Consider the following 23764-nt stretch of genomic DNA (forward strand, 5'->3'; position numbering starts at 1 on the left):
ACTCTTCCTCTATCTTTGGGAGAACCAAGACCCTTTTTTTTTAACATTTTCAAAATGATGAGCTCTTCTTTGTTGGCATTTGCAAGAACATTATGTGTCCACCTATGTCACATGCATTAAAAATTCACCCCTTGTGAGTCCAAAAGTCTAGAATTTGTGCATCTAAAAGTTTTTTTTATTATTTATTTATTTATTTATTTATTTATTTTTAAGTACCAGTTTTTACCAGGATTATGTCTTTTTTTTTGTTAAAGCACTTCTAACATGAGCTGGCCCATTTATAATTTTGCAACAATAATAAACCAATTCCAAAAAATAACTGCAAAAATAACCCTTCCAAATAAAACTACATTTTAACATCATCGCCACTGTTATTAAGAATACATCACATCACTGCTAATTCTTACTAGTTCTGTAATGCACTCAGCAAGAACTGCAGTAGAAACCTCAACTAAACCATTTTACCATTAACAAAATTCACTGGAATTTACCAGTTTGCTCCATGATCAAGGCTAACTTGACTTGGTGTGCGAACCAGCTTGGTGTGGGAAGCAGGTGGGCTTGATCAAAATTCCTCGATTCTTCACACAGAGCGGTACTCTCCGGGTAAGCTGGCAATTCTCTGGGTCTGTAGTTCCACCCCGGCAAGAGTCCATCAGCGGAGTGGAGTGGGGGAGCCCCATTACCACACAGAGTTCACTGTGTTTGTTCATGCTCGAATGGACATACACTAGCAGAAGAAGGCACGTGTCCAGCCTCCTAAAGCCTCCACGCCTTCTTCTCTCTGTGTGCGTGTTTGTTTTTGTGGTGTGTGTTGGAGTGTGTGTGGGGGTCTGGGTGGATCTGGGTATGCGTGTGGGTATGTGTGTGCGTGTGTGTGTTTTCTTGCCCAAGTCTCTCGGTATGCTGCTCACACGTGAGTCAGCGTGGGGTCAGCTGTGCTGCTTTTTCTCTTCGTACCACCGCTGGCTGTGTGTGCAGCTGCCGGCCACATGCCGCACCCCAAAGCATCTGCACACTCCTCCATCGCTGACTAAAACCTGCCCGGGAATGCTCAGGTCGGGGAGTGCCACTGGTGAGATCACATTAAAGGACAGATCAGTGAAGCGTCAGGTTTTTATTGTTTTTGTTTTTTTGGCGTGTGCTTGGCTAATGCCTGGAGTTATGGTCGACCCTGCACTAGACTGAACATTCTGGGTTATTGCACTTTCCTTCCTCATAGGTTTTCGACACTGCCACTCACCGCCCACCTGCAAACTGAGACAGGGATAATACTGCAGATTATTTGTCTCATGAATATTAAGATTGTTGTGGTGACTCATGAGATACTGTGTCATCTGATGGTATTTGTGATGTTCTGATATTCTTGATCACTGGGCTAGCGGGCTTATATTGATTTGTGTATTGTTCGGTGCCTAAGCCTTCCGGAGGATGTTTGTGTGTGTGTGTGTGTGTGTGTGTGTGAAGGCTGTTCCCGTGGCTGACGATAGCTCAAATTAGCACCTCCAACAGCCCGGCTGGCACTCGACCGAGCTTATTACTGCGCACGGTTTGTCTGCCGATTTCCCTGGCTCAGACCAGCAGTGGGCGGACTGAGGCCCAGTCCCCTCGCTCTTTCACAGCGGGGGGCGTTAAAGGAGATTTATCTGCAGCCGCCTGACTCTGGGCGCACAAGCCATTTCCCCCTGGATCTCTGGCCTCCTGCTGGCAAGGCCCCTTCATCCGCCTGGTGAATAAATCAGCGGCGAGACGTGGCTTCCCTCCACAGAGATTTAATTTCCCTCCCGACCGGCTGGCCGGGGAGGACCATTTTCCTGCCTGGGGGAAATGAGGCACGACTGCGGCAGCGGAAGAGGAAGAGTGACGAAGGTGCGTGTTAAAGGCTGGCTGGAAAAAGGAGGTGAACTGGAAGAGTCAAGTTCTCCAACTGCTTAGGGAAAATCGGGTACAAGCATGGACCTTAGTCCAGTCCCTGGGTTTGGTAATCAAATACCTACTCCTCACATGCGGCCTCTTAAATAAGTGATGTAGAAGTAGTTCGGGGAAAATGACACCTCCGGTTATTCCCTCCGGCATCCGATATCAGTGTTTGCACTCCAGCCCGCCATGCCGCCCGCCGCCTCTGCGCCTGGTGCGACGCATGGAATACAAACAAGTGGATCGGAATTCTCTTCGCCTAGCCCGAGTCATTAGGTATTATTAATGAACCAGTCATGCGTGCTGGGTTGAGGAAGATGAGTACCTACACCCTCCTCTCCATCAGGCTTGTCCCTGCAGCTAAATGGATTATATATCCCCCCGCTCGCTGGCATAATGCACAAACTATAGAGACGCTCGTCTCGGGACACTTGCTCCCAGTTGATTCCAGGATGCTGCGTTGCATTGCTTAGCAGTGATTTGGTGAGTGTGTTGAGCTGGGTGCAGTGCTGTGGTCCTGCAGATTAATTGATTAGAGATTTCTGCCCTTTCACAATGTTTCTTTAAGCAGTGTTTTTATTTTTCTGCATTATTTGTTTTTTGGGGGGGGGGTTTGTCTTGAAAGAATAAATGTCTCTGAATAGTGCCTGTTACACATACACACACACACACACACACACACACACAAACACACACTTATAGTGATATTCAAAGCAGTTAATCATGATGTTAGATTTTTTTTTCATGAAAAGAGGCGAAGCATGATTGATTCAGTTGGGATCTGTGAATTAATATACACCTACTGTTTATGCATGAAGCAGAAAATTGAGCTTGATTAAACCACCTATTTATTTATTTCTTTTTTTTTGCAAATTCACTTCTAAGAGCAAATAGTTTTTCTTTCGTTTGTCACTCCAAAGGGATCTGTTCAGCATGCCGCTGAAGGCTAAAGCGATTTGAAGTCCAGAGTGTTTTTCAAGTTGGAAGCATTCTATAATCTGAACCATTTTGAAATCGGAAGCCTTCCCGAAATCTGAAGCGTACCAAAAGCCAAATGTCCCGGATCAAGTCCTCACTCTTTCCCTCACCCTGCTGGCTGCCAGACACGAACCTAAACCTGGACCATGTAGTGCTGGCTGACTGTACTGCACACCTTTCCCATAAGGCACCAGGAGATGGAGAAGCATCAACATTACAGACCTGATAAACCACACGCACACAGCCAATCAGTCTGAACTGTGCTGGGCTGAACATCAGCATTCTTTGTCAGATCCCCTTTGTGACTTATTCGTATCTGTCCCAACCAAACACATATGTTTGGGTGACCGTCACACTGTGGGATGACTGGACTCACATTTGGCACTGATTGTGAAAGAGACCCTTTGTGCAGCGCTCCCACACACATCCCCTTAGTCTCACAACTCCACAATGTCCTTTATCTCTAAGGCAAATGAAATCCACTTAACAATGCAGTTCGATTTTAACCATGTTGATTTCAGGACTCCATTTAATCTTTGCTATCTTTTTTAGATATCATTTTTAGATTAGCTGCATCAGTCGTTCATGCTAAGGATGTGATTAGATTCTCTCGAGCTGCGATTAGAGAAGAAGAAGGCAGGTTGGGTGTTCAGGCGTTCCTCATTCATAGGGTAATTAATCAACACCTCCCACGATGGGCTGATTTTGATCATCCACACATGCTTGTTAATCACCTGAATTTTAATGTCAGGGATAATTTCCCCAGAAGGTGGCACTCTTCAGCTAATAGCACTTCTACTCTTGGGTCCTGGAGTGGAAGTGTATACAACAGAAGTGTGTTTCTTTCTCTCTGTGTTTCTTTCTTTCTTTCGGTTTTCGTCTTTTTCTCTCTCTACGTCTCTATCTGCCCATCCATCCCTCTTGACTTGCCTTACTTGTTTGTGGTCCCTCTGCAAATTGCTTTCCCCTCCTGCTCCCTACTCTGCATTCATCAGGAGCCTGTTGACGCTGAACTTCTTTCGCTCCACTCTGCTGAACTTCCGCCGGAGTCCAATTCTAACAACGTGGCAGAAAACATGCGAGTTCCGCTGCAGGCATTATTAGCGCTGCCCAACTCTGGCAATGCTTGCACTGTCTTGCGCGGGGACCTGATGGTTCTCGGCCCAGAAGCGCAGGGGTTTGTGCTGATGCCGCACTTCTCTTTGTCCCCGTGTCCCGGCCTGCACTGACGGCCACCTGGCTGCGGCGGCTACGGACATGCTCAGCCGTGCTGCCATCTGAGGTGAGCATCCTCGGGGGACCAGGGAGGGCCAGCCGCTTCCTCCCCATCAGTGCAGATAAATCTAAGATTCGGCCCTGCTGATACAGGCAAACGAAAGCATTGGTGAATGAAATGACACCAAGGAGATGAGTCACTTGTGCCGAGCGTGTGGAAGAGAGTGAGGGACAGAGGGAGGGGAAAACTAGAAAGGGAGAGAGAAATGGAGAGAGAGATTGACTTGAGTGAAGACTCGAGATGATTTTCAGATTTGAGTGGAGACTTTCTCCTCATGTTAAATTCCACTGATAGCCCTACCTGTTTAAACAGGCTGTCCACAGGTTCTCTGCAGCCCAATATAAAGACGACAGGGAGATTTAAGAATCTTCGGCAATAGGAAAAATTAGACCTACACAAGAGCCCTCTGTGCGGAGCTGAAGAGACACGTTGTCACACAGAGGAATTTCTGGCCTCCCAGGCTCATGTGCCAGCCATCAATAACTGACCTAGCCCACGTGAGCCGATCCGCCCCCGCTCACCCTATCCATCCGCGGCTGTGATTATTTCAGCAGTGTCCACGTGAGAGGCGGATCGCAGCGTGAGAGGGTGGGGCAGCAGACGTGTCGGACAAGAAAATGCACTTTATCAAAATGGCAAAATGGATGGGTGGATGGTTTTGTGGTGGGTCTGGATCTTATGAATTGAACGGCTTGTAAAGAAAAGCGCTCTCTTTCAAAGCCTTCTCAGGTGCGTGCGGTGTTTTTTTTGGTGCAGTAACGGTGCATTTTGACCACTACGTGTCTTGCAAGAGAAACAGTATTCGAGCCTACAATTTCCCAGCAAACCTGTCTGGAGAGATGTCTTCCCTCCCACGCACATGACTGAAGCATTGGTCTCATGTTGTCTGATATAATAAAGTGCACGTACCCACAGTTTTCTGAATGAACACCTTCTAATCCAGTGAGGGGACGTGAACATCACCTAAGTGGTAAACAGTCTGAAAGGAGAGACTAAATCCATCAAAACCCATTCTAATAGTTTTAATGCCTTAGCAGTTCCCTGCGTAAATAACTGTCACTGTGCAACACAGAGGCTCAGAAAGAGGAATGTAACTCTCATAGGTTCCAAGATAACAATTGTTATTTGTGACCCAAGAAGAGCTGACTAAAAGCAGCCAAATGGGCACTCTAATCTGGGTGGATCTGAGAGTGGGGGAAAATGCGTCAGGCTGCCCACAGACCAGGTAGATGGAGAACAGCTCAGAAAATGCTCAAAAATGGAGAGATCTCACTAAGACGTGAGGATATATATCACACAAGACAAGGCAGCGAGCAAGACTGGGTGACGATGGGGGCAGTGCCCGGAGTGGTGCCAGGGGCAGTTCTAGGGGTGGTGCTGCGGGGAATCTGAGTGCCGAACAGTTCTCCCCAATTAGATGAAATAAATGCAACCAAAATATCAGTTCATAGTAGATGTACGTTTCTACTCTTCTTACTCGGCTGTGATTTTTTTTTCCAGCTATTGTCTGCTTTCTCTGAGCCAGGGTTTGTAAAGGACTATGCTTAAATTCAGATGCCAGCTGAAGTAGTGTCCCATGAGTGTTTTACAGCATTGGAACATCATGTGTGCTGTCAAAGGTGTTTACTCCCAGTATTCCCTGTTCACCTGTTGTATCTCTTGGACAGAATTGCCCCTCTTGGGACAAAATATTTTAATATCCATATGCCTGAGTCCATATGGCTAGGCAGACGTTTATTTGCTTAAAGTCTTGCATTTCAGCCTTCCCAATAGGTTGCACTTTGTTAACGGAGCGGGAACACTCATAGTGTATCTATGTTTGTGTGTGTGTGTGTTGGGGGTGTGAATGCTTGCATGTGTTTGTCTATTCTTTTCAACCATCTCAATTAGTCTATGTTGCAAAGAGAAAGACAGGTTGTTCACAAGAGGAGCCCCCCCCCTCCCTCTCTTTCTCTCCCTTTATTTCTCTGTTTCTCCTTCTCTCTCTGTGCAGTGGGGAATATAGTGTCTCCTCCTGACCCTTCAGCCTCCAAAAATGAGGAGTCAACTTGCTGAAATCCAGCATCCTCAACCAAATCCACAGCTGAAGTAGCCACACATATGGCTGCAAGTAGTAGTCAGAATCAAACGTTCCTAAAAAGACAAAATATAAAGTCAGAAATACAGTACATGCACCAGCCTTAACAGGGCCTGGGTGACTTGACCTCAAAAAACGTGATACACCTCAATGACAGACCCCGCCGCTCACGCTAAGGTACAATGTGTTTATAATCACATTACACATGCACTCATTCCGTTGGATTCGTGTTATTTATGCATTATTAATCTTGCTACTTTCCATCTGTACTCACTTCAGTCCACACAGCCTTGCTAGCCCCTCCCCCCACCCCGTGACACCCTAGCAAAGCTGCATGCCATCAATGAGATGGCCGTGTTAAGGGACCGTATAAAAATTAACCGCCGTAATGAGAAAATAAGTGACATGTCGGTGGCCCGCTTATCGGACTCATTAGAGGCCGTCTTTACGAGCATCGATCACGGAGCGAGGTGTCGGGCGGTCCCCACCCCTGTTTTATGGAGCGTGGATTGTCACCTTGTTCCAATTATCCTTTACCTCTGACAAGCGGAGAAGCACACGGGCATTGTCGAAATGGTGAGGCCTCATAATTACAGCACCATGGCAAGGAGGGGTGGGAGCGTGAACCCATGGCCAATCACAGGTCTTGCCAAGCGCACTACACTCATCACCAGCCTTTTCTTTTATACCTTGTTACAGCTCTATACCAAATTAGCACATAGTAATGAAGATGTCCCTAATTAGGCCCCGTTCAGCAGTGATTGATTTTTGACATAGCAGCTGCCTTGCTACAGTCTGACAGATTTAATGGGCTGAAAGTTTTCAACATGCACAAAAAGCAGTGGGTAAAATGAAGCATGCCTGGGTCTTGGTCTGCATGGCCTTCTGTAGGCTGATTCTGCTATGTCTGCTATGTGTGTTTTGCAGTGCTAAAAAATGGATGGAATTTGATTTGAGTGGATCAATGCAGGTTTTGCATTTAGATGACAGGTTAGAGGTCAGCGGGAATGGGCCCGGATAAAAGACAGTTCACCTTTCACCACAAGGCAGGAACGTGTGGGTTCTGATTTCCCACCACCACTGTCATGTACCTTCATAAAGGTGACCGGACTTCAACACACAGAGGCTTTGGTGAAAAGCAAAAACAGAGGAGAATGACTGGTTCAAGCATGGGCCTAATACATGTCCTGGAAGATGCTGGATCAAAAGAGGCAAGGCTTGCGATAGAGCTGCTTCGGTGACTCCTCGGGCCAGTGGTGAGCGGAGTCTGTTTGATGTTTCATTCATGATGAGTGGGCGTCGAGGTGAAGGAAGACCCTCATGGCCTTTTCAGTGTCAGCAGCCTCGAAGAATCCTAAGTCGTTTTCAGGTTGTTCTTTCGCTACCCTGTTGAGTGTCCGCACGATTGATTGTTTGAAGAGGCGATGGAATGCGTACACAGTTTCGAAACTCTTGTCCTTTGTGACGGAGCGTGGCCACAAGTCAGGATTTCAATTGTCAGAGGATGCTGCTCTCTGGTAGGACAGCACAGTGGGGAGAGAAAACTCAACATGCAAATGGTTCATCCCAGCCCTCCCCACTGCCCCACGATCAGATGCACATAGCAGCATAAACAAGGGAAATGTAGTTGCCAGACAAGCGGCCATCCCCCAGGTGGCTCAACAAACACGAAAAGCCCGTGGATGACGAACCTGTGCAGAATGAGGTGAGCAGAGGAGAGCCGCTTCTTCCTGTTGTGACGAAGAAAATGAATCCTGTCCTCAGGCAGCGGCCCCCGTCTCTCGCAGCTCGCCGTGGAAAGGTGGGAGAAGATCATGCAATCTCACTCTGCTGGCAGAGCAATTTTCAAATTGTCGCTCACCGGAGGGGAGTGAAGGGGGGGGGGAGGTGCTGCCGTGCTGCCTAGCACCTCCTCCTCCACACTCGCTACGGTGACCAGTGCCAGAACCGTGCATGGCCGGTCCGAGGGAAACGGCAGCTGTGATCGCAGTGCTAAAACTGCGGTTGCAAAAGAGATGTTTTTTGTTGTTTTACTCTGAATGATTTGCCTCGAGTAAAGTAACTTTCAAAAAGTACTCCAAGGGCCCAGGAGCTTCGAGCACTGGCACAAGCCACCACGCCAACCATCTGCTGTGGAGTGGCATCTGCCACTTACCAGCCTATAAAAACCCGTCCTATAAGTATAATCATGCTTTTTTAAGCTAAATCAGGTATATATTGACTTGGTGTCGTCCTTTTCAATCTATAATTAGGTAGGCCTTCAGTGGATGAAATCAGCTTGGATGAATAATAAAGATTTTCTAATGTGTTTCGTGGCAGCAAATCAAAGAGGGGTTGTCACCCTGCCCTCTCAGGATATCCACTACACGGAGTGTTTGACTAATCCGGTCTCAAGAAGAAGTAAAGGATGAAAAAAGCCATTACTAAGACAATACAAATGGCCCTATAAAGAAGCTCTGCCAGTAAAACCCCATACGAACACGCTTCAACCGAGACTATTGTATGTGATTTGACAACTCGAGAGACAGCGCGAGATCTTTGCGTCGTAAGTGCGTATCTGGTTAACAATAGCATGAGCAGGGCCACATCCCCCCAGGAGGGGGGATAATAATTAAACCAAAACCGGTCGATGTGTGTGGTATTACGTTGGTAGCTTCGTGTAATTCCAACTCTGTTCAGACCTGGAAACCTACCTGGAACTGGCTTGATGTAATACGCAGGCAGCTCAGATCGAGTCTGCTTGTTTGACTGTTGTTTTGCCCAGACCTCTATACACTCTCCAGAAAGAATCCCACTTGGTGAAGAGCCATAGAGTATTATATAATTCTAATGTCTAATTGAAGACGGCGCATCATTGTGGCTTGTAATGGAATGAACCAGTGAATATTTACCATTGCCACTTGCAGTCATTTTTTGAAACTTTTTTTTACTAATTATTAACTCAGTCCTGAAGAAGATGTGTAGTAATTCTTAACTACTAAAATAAACTTTGTGCTTTTATGGCTAGAAATTCCAGACCCAACCCAACGTTATTCGTTTTAGATCTCCTGTCTAGGCCACCTCATCACCTCACACTCTGGGGGATGATCCCAGCATCCCTGCAGGATTCCCAGACTGGTTTGCTGTTCCCCAATGCACTGTGACCTTAGCAGATACCCAGGATCCAGCACCCTTTGCCTGAAGCCATGGTGGACTTCAGAGTCCCCTCACATTTCACAGTTCACTTGTAAGCGGAAGCTTTGCCTGTTTTGGCCTGTGAAGAAGGCTCCCCCTAAAATTCAGATTTCAGCATTTAGTGCCCAAATACATCTGCTCTCTGGGGTCTGAGAGTGCCTCCAGTTGTGCTAGTGCTAGCTAGTGAGAAATCCATAACAGAGCTTTGAGTAGTGACCACCCAGGCATTCTCACAACATCAGCATGGTGATAGCAACAAGGAATAATCTGGGAACTCCCCCCATCACCTCAGAAGATCCCCTTATTAAAATGTCATTCTTGGGCAGTCTGTGCCACCTGCATGTGTCTCAGCAGACAACCCCCAGAGCCTAGCTGAGCTGGCATGAAGCGGAAACTGGTGGCGAGAGAGGCCCACAGGCCTGGCTTGTGCCAAGCTGTCAGTGTTCATTAGGGCTGCTCAGGGTGGAGGACTTGAAACAACCAATCGGAGGTCAGAATAGCAGGCTGGCTGTGTGGCCACCAGCCAGCAGGAGGTTAGAACATACAGCACTGAACTGATAGTGAGTCTCTTCTTTCATTTTATTCCCCAGAGCTTTGGGGTTTTATTGGAGGGAAAAGTAGAGAGTAAGGAAGGCAAAACATATGTGTTCAACACAAATGGATGGTTTCTTTAACGTAAAAACTAAAGGAAAGGCAGAATTTATGACTAACAAATTGAAATAGCAGCAAAATGTGCTTCGATTACCAGGCTTTCAACTAATTAAGTTAAAAACAGACACTTATTTGAAGCCACATGAGTCTTCTACTTTAAATGAGTAAGAGTTATTTTAACACTCTTTTCCAATCTCTGTGTGTTTGTGTCTGTTTGTGCACACAAACATGACATGGTCATTCACTTGTTTATCCATTTAAAACATAGGAGACTGTGTATAGCACGAGTCTATTCAATTCTACTGGGCAGAATTGGATTTGATGGTGGTATAATGACTTTCAGGGTTTTTTCCCCCCGTTGCTGACAAGCTTAGCTCTATCAGCCACTCAGCAGCCAGTATTGATGGGCTGGAGGTTTTATTCCAGTGTGAATCCCCAAGATGGCATGAACACAACCTTCTTGTTCCATGTTGTTCTACCCTCTGGAGTAAAGGGAAGATTGGAACAGCAAAGACAAAGAGACTGCATGTGAATGACTGCCATGTTTTGCCAAAATCTCATCAACTGTCTTCAGAATGAAGACTCTCTCTCTCTCTCTCTCTCTCTCTCTCTCTCTCTCTCTCTCCCCCTCCCTCCCCTACTCTATTGCTTTCTCTTACTTTGCAATTATTTACTCCTAATCAAAAGAAAGTATCCTGCTGGAGGTTATATACAGCTGAGTAACTGAGTTCCAGAAGAAAAGCTGTCCACCGTGATGACACGGGTCTGGACTCATCAGTCCAACCCAGTGCTTTCTTTGGCATCTGCTTCTCCGCTTCATTATCTTTCCAACGGTCAAAAGGAATGGCTCCAGTTTCTCTGGCATTGTTCTCCATTTCACACGCTGTTAAAACAGCAAAAGCCACACAGTCAGAAGGGAAATCAACAGTTTTACAGAAGTTAAAAATAAATAAATAAATAAATAAATACAGAGCTTGGTAAAAACAAAAAAAAACAAAACAAAGATGAAGAGTTGTCTGCTGTTAATTGTGCATTGATGAGATCTATGTTTGGGTGTACATGGCGTTTGGATTTGATGTGTAGTGCATGTGTGATTGCATGGTTTCTTTGGAGAGCGGTTGTGTTTATTTTGTGCTGATGTTGCTTGTAGATACTGATTTTGCTACATGGTTTTTTTTACAGGCACTACAGGGGATGCTTCTTCTGATTCACTCTCAATGGGCGGGACCCTACCTCACTTCCTGCAGGAGCCGGAGGATGCTTATATTGTCAAGAGCAACCCAATCAAACTACGATGTCGTGCTGCACCTGCCCTCCAGATATTCTTCAAGTGCAATGGGGATTGGGTCCACCAGAACCAGCACATGTCCCAGGAGTACCCAGACCAGGACACTGGTATGTAACTACTCAGGGGTATCCAGACCAGGACACTGGTACGTAACTGCTCTGGAGTATCCAGACCAGGACACTGCTAGCTAACTGCTCTTGAGTACCCAGACCAGGATACTGGTATGTAACTGCCCTTGAGTACCCAGACCAGGACAGTGGTATGTAACTGCTCTGGAGTATCCAGACCAGGACACTGGTATTTAACTGCTCTGCTTGCATTCTAAGGCTCCATGTTCAATGTAGGCTACTACCTTGTCAGGCCCAGTGCTGAGAAAAATGAAAAAGTCCCTCTCTGGGACCTGTGCTGGAGTTGTTGTGCTGAAAGGCAAATGTGGTCACTGCAGTTTCACTTCAGTTGGCAGAAGCCTCGGCAAAATGAACACACCAGAGTTCTGATGAGAACAAGGTTTCCTGCAGGGATTTCCAGACAAAAACACTGGCTAATCCAAGGGGCTCGGCAAAACGCACTGTGATTAGTCCACACAGAGCCAAGGAGGGGAAGGATGCCTTGTATTCATCAGGTCTCCTTGACAGAAATGAGGCTCTTAATTTCCTTCGGAAGTTCATTACTGTTCCATTGTCTTGCTGAGAAATCATTGTGGGACTGATAACAGACGTCAAAAGAGAAATCTCTGAGTATTCTCCAGTCTGAATATTTTAGACGGTGGTGTGGTAGCAAAGCAGTATCTGCTTACCTCATGTAATCTGAAGATCTTTTGCTTGTCATTTAAAATGTGAGATTAAAGTGACCATGCAAAATCATTCCCGATATAGAGTTACCCCACACATGATAAACATAAGTCCCTTAGCTGCTCAGAAAGGAGAGCAATACAGAGTGAATGCTTGATCTTTTCAAGTCACACTGCCTGCAAGGCATAGAGGAAGGTTTCGCATTAATGTAATGTGATTTTGTAAATAATGAAAACCTTTTTTCTTCCTAGAGTAGTAGAAAATGTATCGACAGATGCCAACTCATAAGCACCTCTGCTTGAGTTACCACCTCCCTGCCCCATTTTGGGCCTAATGGGTATTTTTTTCTCAGCTACATTTTTTCCTCATTAGTGAGGAACAATATGATTAAACAAGTGAGAAATGAGGCTTTATTTCAAATTAGCATAATGCTAAACCAAGCATTAGACTGTCGAAAATTATGCTTCTCCTAAAACCACTATACTCACTGTAAATATTACAGATTTTAATACTGGGTTTTATTTTCTGGCTTTGTTCTGTCTGGCTGGAACATTGGTGGCAGTAATTTCCTCTCCTGACAATATACTCCCGTTGTTATCCAGCTTTCCTTGCCTACAGTGTTGCCTAGGCGATGGAACGGACCAGGGCCTGGAGTGCTCTTGCAATTAAAAGGCACAAAGAAGGCCGTTCACCCCAGGCTGGTGGGGCGACGTGGCTTTATATCAGTGCTAAACTCATAACCTCCGATAACGACATCCTTTACAGCGCCTCACACCGCCCGCGTGATGGACCGCAAAAACGGGCAATTGGATTAGAGCAAGGGGCTAATCGGAGTTCCAGATCTACAAAGAATTGGACTTTATTGATTAGGACACGGGGCGTTCAATGTCGCAGCAAAACGGCTGATAGGATCTCTTATTTAGCGGCTGGCTCGAAGGGCAGCAGGAGCTGATGAGGCAGCTCTCCAAATGTCCCTGGGCTTTCAGGCCAGAGTGGCTCCAGCATACAAGAGAGATGCTTGTTACCCCCGGCAACAGAGCAATGATGAGGCAGGTATGGCACACATAGCAGGCCGATTCATGCTACGTTTTGGGGGCTGGAGAAAGGGGGCATGAAACGAATGAAAAAATGCGCTTGCTCTTGCCAGTAAATGCTGTCTACAAAAAGAGATGTGTTTTTGTGTGGGTTTAATTTTGTGCTAAACTAAGGGTGGGGCTGGGGGTGCAGAGGGTCTCCCAGGGGGTAGACAGGTGGCCAATGACCAGAGTGATAGTTGGGGTGGGGACGGAGGATGTAACAGTTTTTTAATAAATATACTTGACGTTACACCACCACTGTTACAGTGTAACTATACTGTTAATTATATTGTAATATACTGAGGAACTGTATAGCAACACACTGACAATCTTTACTTACTGAGTAAGCACTGATACTCCAGTATGGAAGTGTAAAGTTACACTGTATCAGATAAAGTTACACTGTATCAGAAGTGGTGTAATGTTACATTTATTCAGTATATTCAACTTTGCTGAATTGCTAGAGCTGCTTTCTGCCTACAATTTTTCGTTTCACGTTGGCCTGAAAAACAAATCGATTTCCACTGCCCTTATGTTCAACCTAACATTACTGTGGACAAACTGTACCACAGGCACTTACCAGAATCTGCAGGCTTACATTTTCACTGCTCTCATTCATGTTTTAGCTGTGAGCTATCGGTTTTAGCTGTGATCTATCAGTTTTAATTGTGATCTATCCATTTTAACTGTTATCTGTCTGCTTTAACTGTCAGACTGTGCTGCTTCTGCCAAACAGACATGTTGGTACCAACTGTCTGATTGGTTTACACAGCTTGACAGATTTATTTTTAAATGAAGCAAACTTGCCATTACAGGCAACATGCTTATAGGAAAATCATAGTGCAACAACTGATTCTATATACACTATTCAGGATGTACAGCCAGAGATTAGCCAGGGATTAGCTACTACCCCCAGATGAAAAAAAAAAGTTTAATAAGTATCATATAATATATTCATCATTCATATGTAACAAATTATACTAATTGTTATAAGCAAATAAATGGAGTTAGAATTTCTCTATCTCTGTTTATTTCTTTTCAAAAAGAAAACAAAGTGATTACAATCTTGTATGTAATATTTATTTATATATTTAGATAAATATATTTATATATTTATTTATTTAGCAATTGATGTGCAGTGGATGGACAAAGTATTAAATAAAATCCAAAAGGAGTGATTTGTAAATTCACTACACTACAACGCATTATTTGACAATACACTGTGAAGTGTTTTTTGAAAGTATAAACTCTTTTTAAATAATGACTACAACATGCTCCAACCAAGAGTTTACCAATGTTTAACAGAACTTTTTCTTTTAATAACATATATTAAATATTTGGGAATTGAAGACACATGCTAAGTTTATAAAGTGGAATCTCCACTGATTCTTCTAATACGCAGGTCTTCAGCTGCAGTTGTACAGGGACCAAGTTGTCATATTTTTAAGTTTATAGTGCACTGCACATTCTCAATTGGAGTCAGGTCAGGACTGCAGGAAAGCAAATCTAGAACCTGCACTCTCTGCTTACGTAACAGTTTGTGAAGGGAGACAAATGCTGAGATGAGCGATGTTTACTGTGGCAAATCTATAATCACTGTCCATGTAATGATCCAGGGTCGAAAAGCCAGAAGAATCAGACAGAAACAAAATAAAAATGTATCATAAATACTAGGAACAGAAAATGAAAGCTAAACACAAAACAAGGACAAACATGGAGTTGGTCATAATGCAAAACAAGGCATACAAAAACAAATGGAGGTTTTAAAAGCATAAAGTTGCTTTCTGATGAGTTAATTTCTAAAAGCATATATAACAGTCATAATGACTTACCATGACAAACAATGCAATCAGAGAAAATGTTTTACCAGTGTTTTAATGATATGGGAATTTTAAGTCGATGCATTTACAAGTCTTGTGGGTGTGAAGGATTAATGATTTGGCATAGACTCAAACCCACTGGTGGTGCAAGTGCACCCTTTACTGATAACAGTCATATCTACAGGCTGGATAAGCTTCAGTCACACATGTGTCCATAATTGATTTTTTAAGGCAGTCAGGCCCCTCATCCCTAATTCAGGCAGAGTGTTCTGATCAGACCCAATCAGTCTCAGAGCTGATGGCTATGTATGGAGACATTAAAGGAGGGGTCTGATTACAAAGGAGAAATTGCCAACGTGGATTTGCATATGCCCTCTTGGTGGGCCAAAGCTGAACATTTTGCCATGTACTTTGATTTAACTGCATATGCCTCTTGAACTTGCATTTGCACCGACTCCAACATATGTGATATTATCGATTCACCTCCGAACAGCAAGCATAAAGACGTTCCTTAGTGAGAGAAAGATACCACCAAACCTTAAACATAATGGCCTCTTTCACTACTACAGACAGGTGATTTTGATAGTTATATATCTCTCATACCATAAATTGCTCTAAACTGATGATGCTCTATGTAATGCAACATCAGTTAAGACACACAGAGATAGATAAAGCACAGTAGAATGAGAGAGGCTCAATTTACAATCATTTCTTCAGTCAACTTACAATTATCCGCAGTCTACAGTAGTCACAAGCTCCACAGTGCATGTGTGATGTGCCATCTGTAAAGACAGAAAGACTGGCCTGTGTCTTTCTCTCACCTGTGTAATTTTGTACCACAGATGATTGTATCACTTTGGTTCTCATCACTACAGAAGCAGGCTAAATATCGCAACCAGTGAAAGTAAGAGGATATTTTAGACCCATGTCTTTTACTGTGCACTGAACAGTACGCTGCATGACTGGATTGAAGCAGCCCCAAACTGTTCAAAACTGGCAACTGTTCACAGATGCAAAATTACTGGCCTCTGAGACGCATTTTCTGCCACATGCGTTTCCATGCTTCTCCAATCCCATATGGCTCTCACACATTACTCGAACCCAATGTGGCTTTCACATGTTACTTAAACCCCACATGCTGTATTAAAAATATTTGTTTAGCTGGAGAAACTGGCAAAGGCTCACATGTTTCACCGTTGGACCTTTGTACACTACCCTGTTGATTGCCATGGGAATGCTACAATATGGTTAGAAACACTAAAACAGGCAAAGAAAATACTTCAAAAATGCAAAAGATGTGTTCATACGACTCTCATGCTTATTCATGAGCCTGTCATGCCTGTTCATATGCCTGTCTTGCCTGTTAATATGCCTCCATAGTCACGAGTTCTCGACAACTAGCATAAGCTTCATTTTTAATCCTGGCTCTGATGGAGGCGCTTCCCTGAGGACACTCGGCAGGCATCAGCACCGTATGAGGGATCATTAGCTGCAGCGCCACTCATCATAGTTTTGTTTGAGTCGAAACGAATGACAAGACGTAAAGAAAGGGCTGCCGTAAGCCCCCTGTCACCATCTGTTACTGAGAAATGACAATCCGAACCACGTGTGCAGCCCATTGACCAGTAGAGCAGTGGACTATGCCATCATGGGGTGTGTGTGTGTGTGTGTGGGGGGGGGGGGGGGGTCATGACTGATCACTATGCATGAATCTTATCACAGCTCAGCAGGAAACAGACAAAGAGCCCCTTTTCCTTCCTATAAATTGAAAGCAAATGGCAAAATCCCAATGGGACTGAGGTGACAGAAGAGGAAGCCAGCTTTGTGAAGGCTTGATAAGCAGCTTCTTCATCCCAATCAGACCTGACCTGTGCAACTCCTCACACTCAGCCACACTCAGACCAGATTACTCGCCTTAAACCCGTTTGTCATCTCTCAGATCCAAATGATTTATGACTGTACGGATAGGTAGCTGGTGCCAGCTCAGTATTCACCCTGAGGTGAATGTGGATCGTGGATTGGATGTGCCAAAGCATCTAGGTTAATCATTTCAGCCATTTTTGTTCAGTTACTTTCTTGGTAGGTCTGAGATCAGTGTAAGCAGAGGCCCCGATTGAGGCTGTGTGAGTGTCAGCTCAGTGCTGTCTCCAGATCAGTTCTGCCTAATGCCATGTAGAGCTGCAGATCAAAGATGAACATGAAAAAACTGATCTCAGGCCAGCACTACTATATTAAGCCGGGTATGTGGAGTGGGAGGGGTTGGCCAATGTTGCAGTGGCACAGCTATGACCCCAGAACCCCCCTCCCCCCCAATGCCCCATGTCCACATACCCCATGCCCCAACCAATCCACCCATCCCCTGGCACCATGGTTATGCCACCTTTTAAATTTCTGGTACTGAACAGTGAAGTTTCACTCTCTAATCAAAACTAACACAGACTCAGAGCTGTTAGAGATGTTAGCATACAATTAAAAAAAGGACAAGTGGCAGCCTGTTTCAGTCTGGTGTTTTAAAGCTGTTGGGTTCACTTGAGGACAGTGTGAGAGAAACAGCTGTGAACAGGGTATCCTCAGAGGGACATTTACATGCAACAGAAAAGGCAATCTCACAGACCCCAGGGTGCATGTTATTGTAGGAATTACTTTGCTAAGCAGAGTACTGTGTGGGAAAACTAAAACACGCTTTATCATTTTCAACCTTGTATGTTAAGTAAGCAAAAGTATAGGGAGAAGCTGAAGTGAGTTAAAGTAGTCTAAGAGTTACTAGTTAATGCAGGTTCTGTTCATACAGCTACTACATTACGGTAGTTAAATGCACTTTAATAATAATAATACACTTCTGTCAAGGTTACTATGACAGACATTTCAGCTGTATTTTCCATTTTACCAACCATTGGGAGTGTGAGGTTGATTCTTGATGCATTTGCAATTGACTGTTGTCTGTTTTATTTTTAATTTTATCATTACCCATCCTTTGTTTGTATGTATTGTTATGTGTGTGTGTGTGTGTGTGAATGTGTGTGCATGTGAATGTGCACGTGCGTGTGTGTGTGTTTGTGCGTGTGTGTGTGCATGTGTGTGTCTTGTGACCGGGGGTCACAGGCTGGGTGATACCTCTTTGTCTCTGTATATCCTCCCGAGGACAATTTTGCCCCACTGTTCTGGACATGATGGAGTTCTTCAGATTGGATTGTACTTGCCTGAACCCCTGTGGTCAGGAACAGTCTAACCTACAATCGTTTTTCCCTTCCTGTTCTGGGAACATCATGGTAACACTGGCAATTAGAGCTCTGGCTCTCCTCCCACAGACGTGCTATTGAAAAGGCCTTCTTCCGCACTCCCCAGTGGGAGACCCTTTCACTGGGCAGCTGCCGTCGCTAAGGTGGACATCAGCATTTCGACTGGCAGTTGACATGTATCGAAGGCTCCATGCAAAGGGCTGTTATTCCCTGCCTCTCACAGCGTGGCGTGAAGCAGTTTGCAGCAGGAGACGGGAAACTGAGATAGCCGCTGTTTAAAAACACCCTTCTCCATTTTATTTACCTGAGCCAGAACTGAGAATCCAGCCATAATAAGACTGAATCGTATCCGTTCACTCACATTCCTTTCTGACTCTCTTTCTCACTGTCTGCCTCCATTCCCACATTCCAACAATATTGTTGTTGTAACCTTAAATGCAGATCCAATGATAATCTATTTATTCCCCCCACACTAGATTATTCCATATCCCTTCCATATTCCTATCTGTCGTGTTTCAGATCCATCACTCAGTTGTCCAGGCGCCCGGCAGGGACGACCCACACCAGTGCTCCATGGGTAGGGCCCTGGAGCCACCCCCACCAGGGGCCCCTCTCTGTCATGTATCAGCAATGTGATGACATGCGTTAGTTTGGCCTCCCAGAGCCCCTCCGTCTTGAAATCCACCCCTGCCAGAGCCAAGATGTGTTCAGACTGCAGAGGAAGGAGGAAAGGGAGAGAGACAGAGAAAGGGAGAGAGAAAGCAGAGAGAGAGAAAGAGATAGAGAGTCCAAGTCTATGGATGCAGCCCATCACCCTTCATTTCGTTTCACGCAGTTGCAATTTTGCGTGGATGTCCCTGTTCTCTGGTCTTGTAATAGTATTATCACGGGCAATTGCACCCTGGCTTCCTCCAACAGAACCAGGTCTGTGAGAGGACAACCACAAACCTTTAAAGAGCTGATGATAATGGTGCTTTGACATGCTGTGCTGCGCTTGCAAAGAATTAGAGTTCAGGACTTCTTATAAGCAGTGGCATCATGGGACTAGATGTTAAAAGTGATGCCTTGTAGTTTTGGTGCGCTTTTGAAGTCTATGTAAATTTTTTCATGGTGTGACAGAACTGTCGTTTGTATGGTGTATCATCAAAATAGCTGCAAATGTGCACTAATGAAAAAGTACAGCAAGTGACGCAAAAGTACCATACCCACGATGCCTTTTCCCCCGAGGGCAAGAGGAGCCAGTGGTATGGTCTGGGGAAGCCACTGTGAGTATTCCAGCTGTCTGCTTGGAGGTCCAGCACTGGTGGGGGGGGGGGGGGGGGGGGGTAGAGACTGAGTGAGCGAACAATGGAAAATGACATTAATCCACCATTATAGCCGTGCTTCCCTACCACACACACACAGGGAAAGAAAATGGGTTGAGTTGAGTCACCTGCTAAAGGGTACGCACATTCAGCACGGCAACAAAATCAGTACAATAAAAAAGGCAATTACAGTTCAGCAAGCCTGTGTAGAAACTGGCAACCCCCCCCAAATGACTGCAGTAATATTGGGCTTGATTGCTGTTAGTGGGGTGTATTTATGGGATAGAAAATGGGACGTGTTTCATTGCCCACTGTGTTTCATGTCATGTAAGGTTCTGCAGTTATTTATGTTGCTGAACAATTTTCCTGCATCCTGGCAGTAAATAATAAGTGGATGTGTAATGTTTTGCACCAGAAATGAACAAACCTGAAAAAAGGAGGAAGATAACAAGGCCATTTACTCATGTATTATTTACTCATTCATTAGGTATCGCCTCACTAAGATGTGGACTATCATCGGTGTTCTCATGAATATTCATGTCACCCGTTTTGTACCTCACAAGTGTTGAAATAATCTGCTTTTTTTTTTCTTTTCTTTGTTCCTTTAAAAAATATTTTTGCACTATTTTGGTACATTTACCTGAGAGACAGGCAGGAACACCAGACACATGTGAAACAGCCTACTAGGCTGCCAATTAATATTTAAATCTATTTTGTTTACAAAAGCTGACAACACAACTTTCTGTGCAGTGCTGAGACTGAAGGGCAAAGAGAGAATATGGTATAACGAAGGTCAGTATGGCGCTTGGGGATCTGATGAAAGGTGAAACAAGGTAAAAACTATGAACACATACTGCGTGTGTTGGTCATGATCCAACCCTCGCCTGAGAGGAGCCATAACACTGGTCTCAGTTCAGCACAGCAAGGAAGCGTCTGACTTTCAAATGACTTTGTGGCTATCCGTGGTGCTGAAATCAGAGTCCATTTCTGAAGAACTATTCTAGTCTGAAGTATGAGGTGTGTTTCCTTAAGCTTTGACAGCATCAAGCAGTGTTTACACTGTTCACCCTGCAATCTGACTCATCATTGTTGTTTATTACATGGAGAGTTAGCCAAGGCTGAACAGTTTTGTTTTCTGAGAAGTATGGAGGTCTCATCATCCAGCACCTTAAGACTTTTATTGCTGCAAGACCCCAAAATAACCAAGGATCTGAAATAGAGGGAAGCAATGTTGGACATGTGTATTGCTGAGTCCTGGTTTATGGCTCTTGCTGCAGTCTGTGTTTGGCCTTGCTGGGTGCCTCCTTGTACTGTGTATGTCTCAACAGCCAGAAGATACCCCTTATCCATGCTGCTTTTATATCTGTTTGGTGGTGGTCCAGCAGGCAGATGTGGGGCAAAAATGCAAGCTATGTGTGGTTGGCAGAGGAGATCTTCTGTTCATTCCGAGACAAAGCTGTTGTGCTGGGTGGAGCTTCTGTACTGGGTAGAGCTCCTGTGCTGGGTGGAACCTCTGTGCCATGCAAAGCTCTGGCTCTTTACTGAGCTGTTGTGCTGGGCACGGTTGCACTGAGTGGAGCTTTTGAACTGGGTGTGACTTTTGCACTGGGTGGAGCTGTTTCGGCCTTTGGCAAGGGCCCACACAGCCGGTGCATCGTGGAGCGTGACCTCCACTCGCGGCACCATGTGCTGACTGGGCTTGAGGCCATGCTGTGAAGCCTTACAGACCCATGCAGCTCGCTCTCGGCTTGGTGCGCTATCAGGGTGGGGAGCATATCTGCATGCCATGGCACACTAGATGCACACAGACCGCCTCCTACTAGAGCACCGTGTGGGAGCCCAGCAGCTGCTGCACTACAGATCATGGTGTAACTCAGTGAAAGGGGCTGGAAATATGCCATGCAAATATCCGCCGTCATTAAGAAGTCTGTTCCCTATTAGAGTTTGTCAATGAGTGTTTTAAAAGTGTGGCATGTGCTGCCCTGGAAGATGTTCATGTAAAAATCTTATGAATCCTGGATTAAGGGTTATACTGTACACTATTTAGTGATACATTTGTCCCATTTGGAGGCCTAATTCTGGCTCCTGTCACTTCCTTCATGAGTTCAAATGCAAAAGAAGCATGGGTCATGGTCTGATTAGCTTCGGAGCGCACTCTGATTAGTCTCCCCCTGTCCAGGGATTATGTCCACATCCCAGCGAGCATTCTGGATAATCCATGGCATGCGTTCTGCCGTCCAAACCTGTGACGCCTCGGCAGACGTGGCCACATTCACAGTAACACAACAAAGCTGGGTGACACCGAATTAGCGAAGCCCTGCGCCTCTTAAGCCAGCTCCGAGGTTTCTCAAAGTTCTTTTCTGAACTCAGCAGGGATGGTGCAGCACAATATAGCGATCATGATTGTTGTTGTGGCCTTTGTGATTCTGATTTATATTACAGCAGTGTTGCATTAGTGCCACTAAGGTCAGTACTTTCACTAAGGTCCATGTTTTCTGTTAATGAGCCCTGGAACTAATCTGTATCTCAGTCTCAAATGTTCTGTCCTCAGAGTTTTGATAAAGTATCCATGAGATCCAACAAATGTAAATCATTTTGATCAATGTGTGTCACATCGAGTGCTTGCCAATATGTTTTCAGTACAATGCGGAGTATATATATATTGAAATTGGAATATGTAATGGTCAAATTGTGATTTAATTCTTCTGTCTGTATCACAAAACCCTTGGTTATTCCTTTCCTCTGGAGATTCGTCAGGTGGCATTAAGGGCCAGAGTCTGAGCCTGGAAATCCAAGGCTTTGTGGTGATGGTTGTTGTCAAAGATTCCCCACCCCTAAACAAATGCTGTTTGTGTTGGCGACGTCCCAGTCTCATATCACCCCTGCTCTGCCTCTGGCTCAACCCCAAATCCCCCACTCCACTGCTAAATTTACCTTTCAATAAGAATGACGGCAGAGAAAAAACATCTCCTATTACCATATGGCTCTTTTTTTTTCTTTCTAGTGACATGATGTGCAGTCATTAGTCATGATTTTGTCGCCTGCTTCTTAGCACCCCCACCCCCTCCCACCCCCATCCCCACCCCCGTGTGTCTGCTGATATGTGATGAGGAATGCGTATGCCCTGCCCCTCACTCGCAATCTACCTTCGCCTGCCTCACAAGCCCCCCCCGCCCCCCCGACTGGCAACCGGCAACCGGCACGCGACCGAAGGCCATCCCATTCCACAATCAATCAACAAGTACTGCGGCCTTTCTCCCGACACCCCTTCTGCCTCCTCCAGAATCATGTGTTTTTTCTTCTTCTGAGAAAAACAGTTTGAGATGGCTCTTGATAAAGTGAGATGTTTACCTCGCACCTCTTCTCTAAGCCCCCCACCCCAAACACACACACACACACACACACACACACACACACACACACACACACACTCACACCTCTCCGTTCCATCTCCCGGCAGGTTGCTTATTAAAGAAGAAATCTCATCCAGCGTTGCCGTAAACACGCGTTAGCGCCCCATTCATTTTCCTCTTCCTGTTTTCAGATCCATCCACTCTGAAAACAGAGATTATTAGCTACATTTGTCAAGATTAACTTCGCATGGTCCTGATTAGATAAAGCTTTTCCAGAGTGCACAAACAAGTGAAGGTTGTACACAGTTTAGACCTTGTAACCAGCTCTTTATTCATGCTGTCATGGCTTGTTCAACTCTATAGAAAGCAAAAAAGGTCGTTTTGAACGTCAAATCATTGTAACGAGGACGTTTATACATTATCTTTTCAGGTCAGTAAATAACCAGTTTTATCTGCTACCAGAGCATGGTCAGAGTTCAGAGGTCAGTGAAGGAAGCATGACCATAACAGGAAACAGATTTGTCATAATAAAACCCTCATGGCAAATACCTCCTGTCGAAATAGCCAATTTCCCATGCCTCAAAATTGCATTGGTGCTGCAACACTTGTCCAATGAATTTGTTGTGAATCTCGTGGGCTTTGGCTCTTCGGGTTGTGAGGAACTATTTCAGCCATGTCAGATGACAGGACATGTGAACCCACTGGGTAACATTGGGTCTACCTGTTCTGCAACGTGAATGATGACTGGACCTGCTCCAGTGCTGGAGGGAAGGGAATAGTCTACCATAACACACTCAGATAAGACAACAGACACTTAATA

At 45.1% G+C, this 23764-nt stretch overlaps 1 protein-coding gene across 4 annotated transcripts in view; it reads left to right on the forward strand.

Moving 5' to 3' along the window:
- The window catches only part of LOC113576916 (netrin receptor UNC5D-like), a 114522-nt gene that overhangs the window by 42789 nt on the left and 47969 nt on the right, over positions 1-23764 (forward strand). For 3 of the 4 annotated variants that reach the window (XM_035526293.1, XM_035526294.1, XM_035526295.1), the window contains exon 2: positions 11256-11468. In XM_035526293.1, coding sequence (XP_035382186.1) covers positions 11256-11468 — 213 coding nt within the window. Of the gene's footprint in view, positions 1-11255; positions 11469-12944; positions 13206-23764 lie in introns of those variants that run through there. The other variant, XM_035526296.1, reaches the window with a different exon arrangement.

Source organism: Electrophorus electricus, chromosome 5, assembly GCF_013358815.1.
Source record: "Electrophorus electricus isolate fEleEle1 chromosome 5, fEleEle1.pri, whole genome shotgun sequence".
In the NCBI taxonomy this organism is placed as follows: domain Eukaryota; kingdom Metazoa; phylum Chordata; class Actinopteri; order Gymnotiformes; family Gymnotidae; genus Electrophorus; species Electrophorus electricus.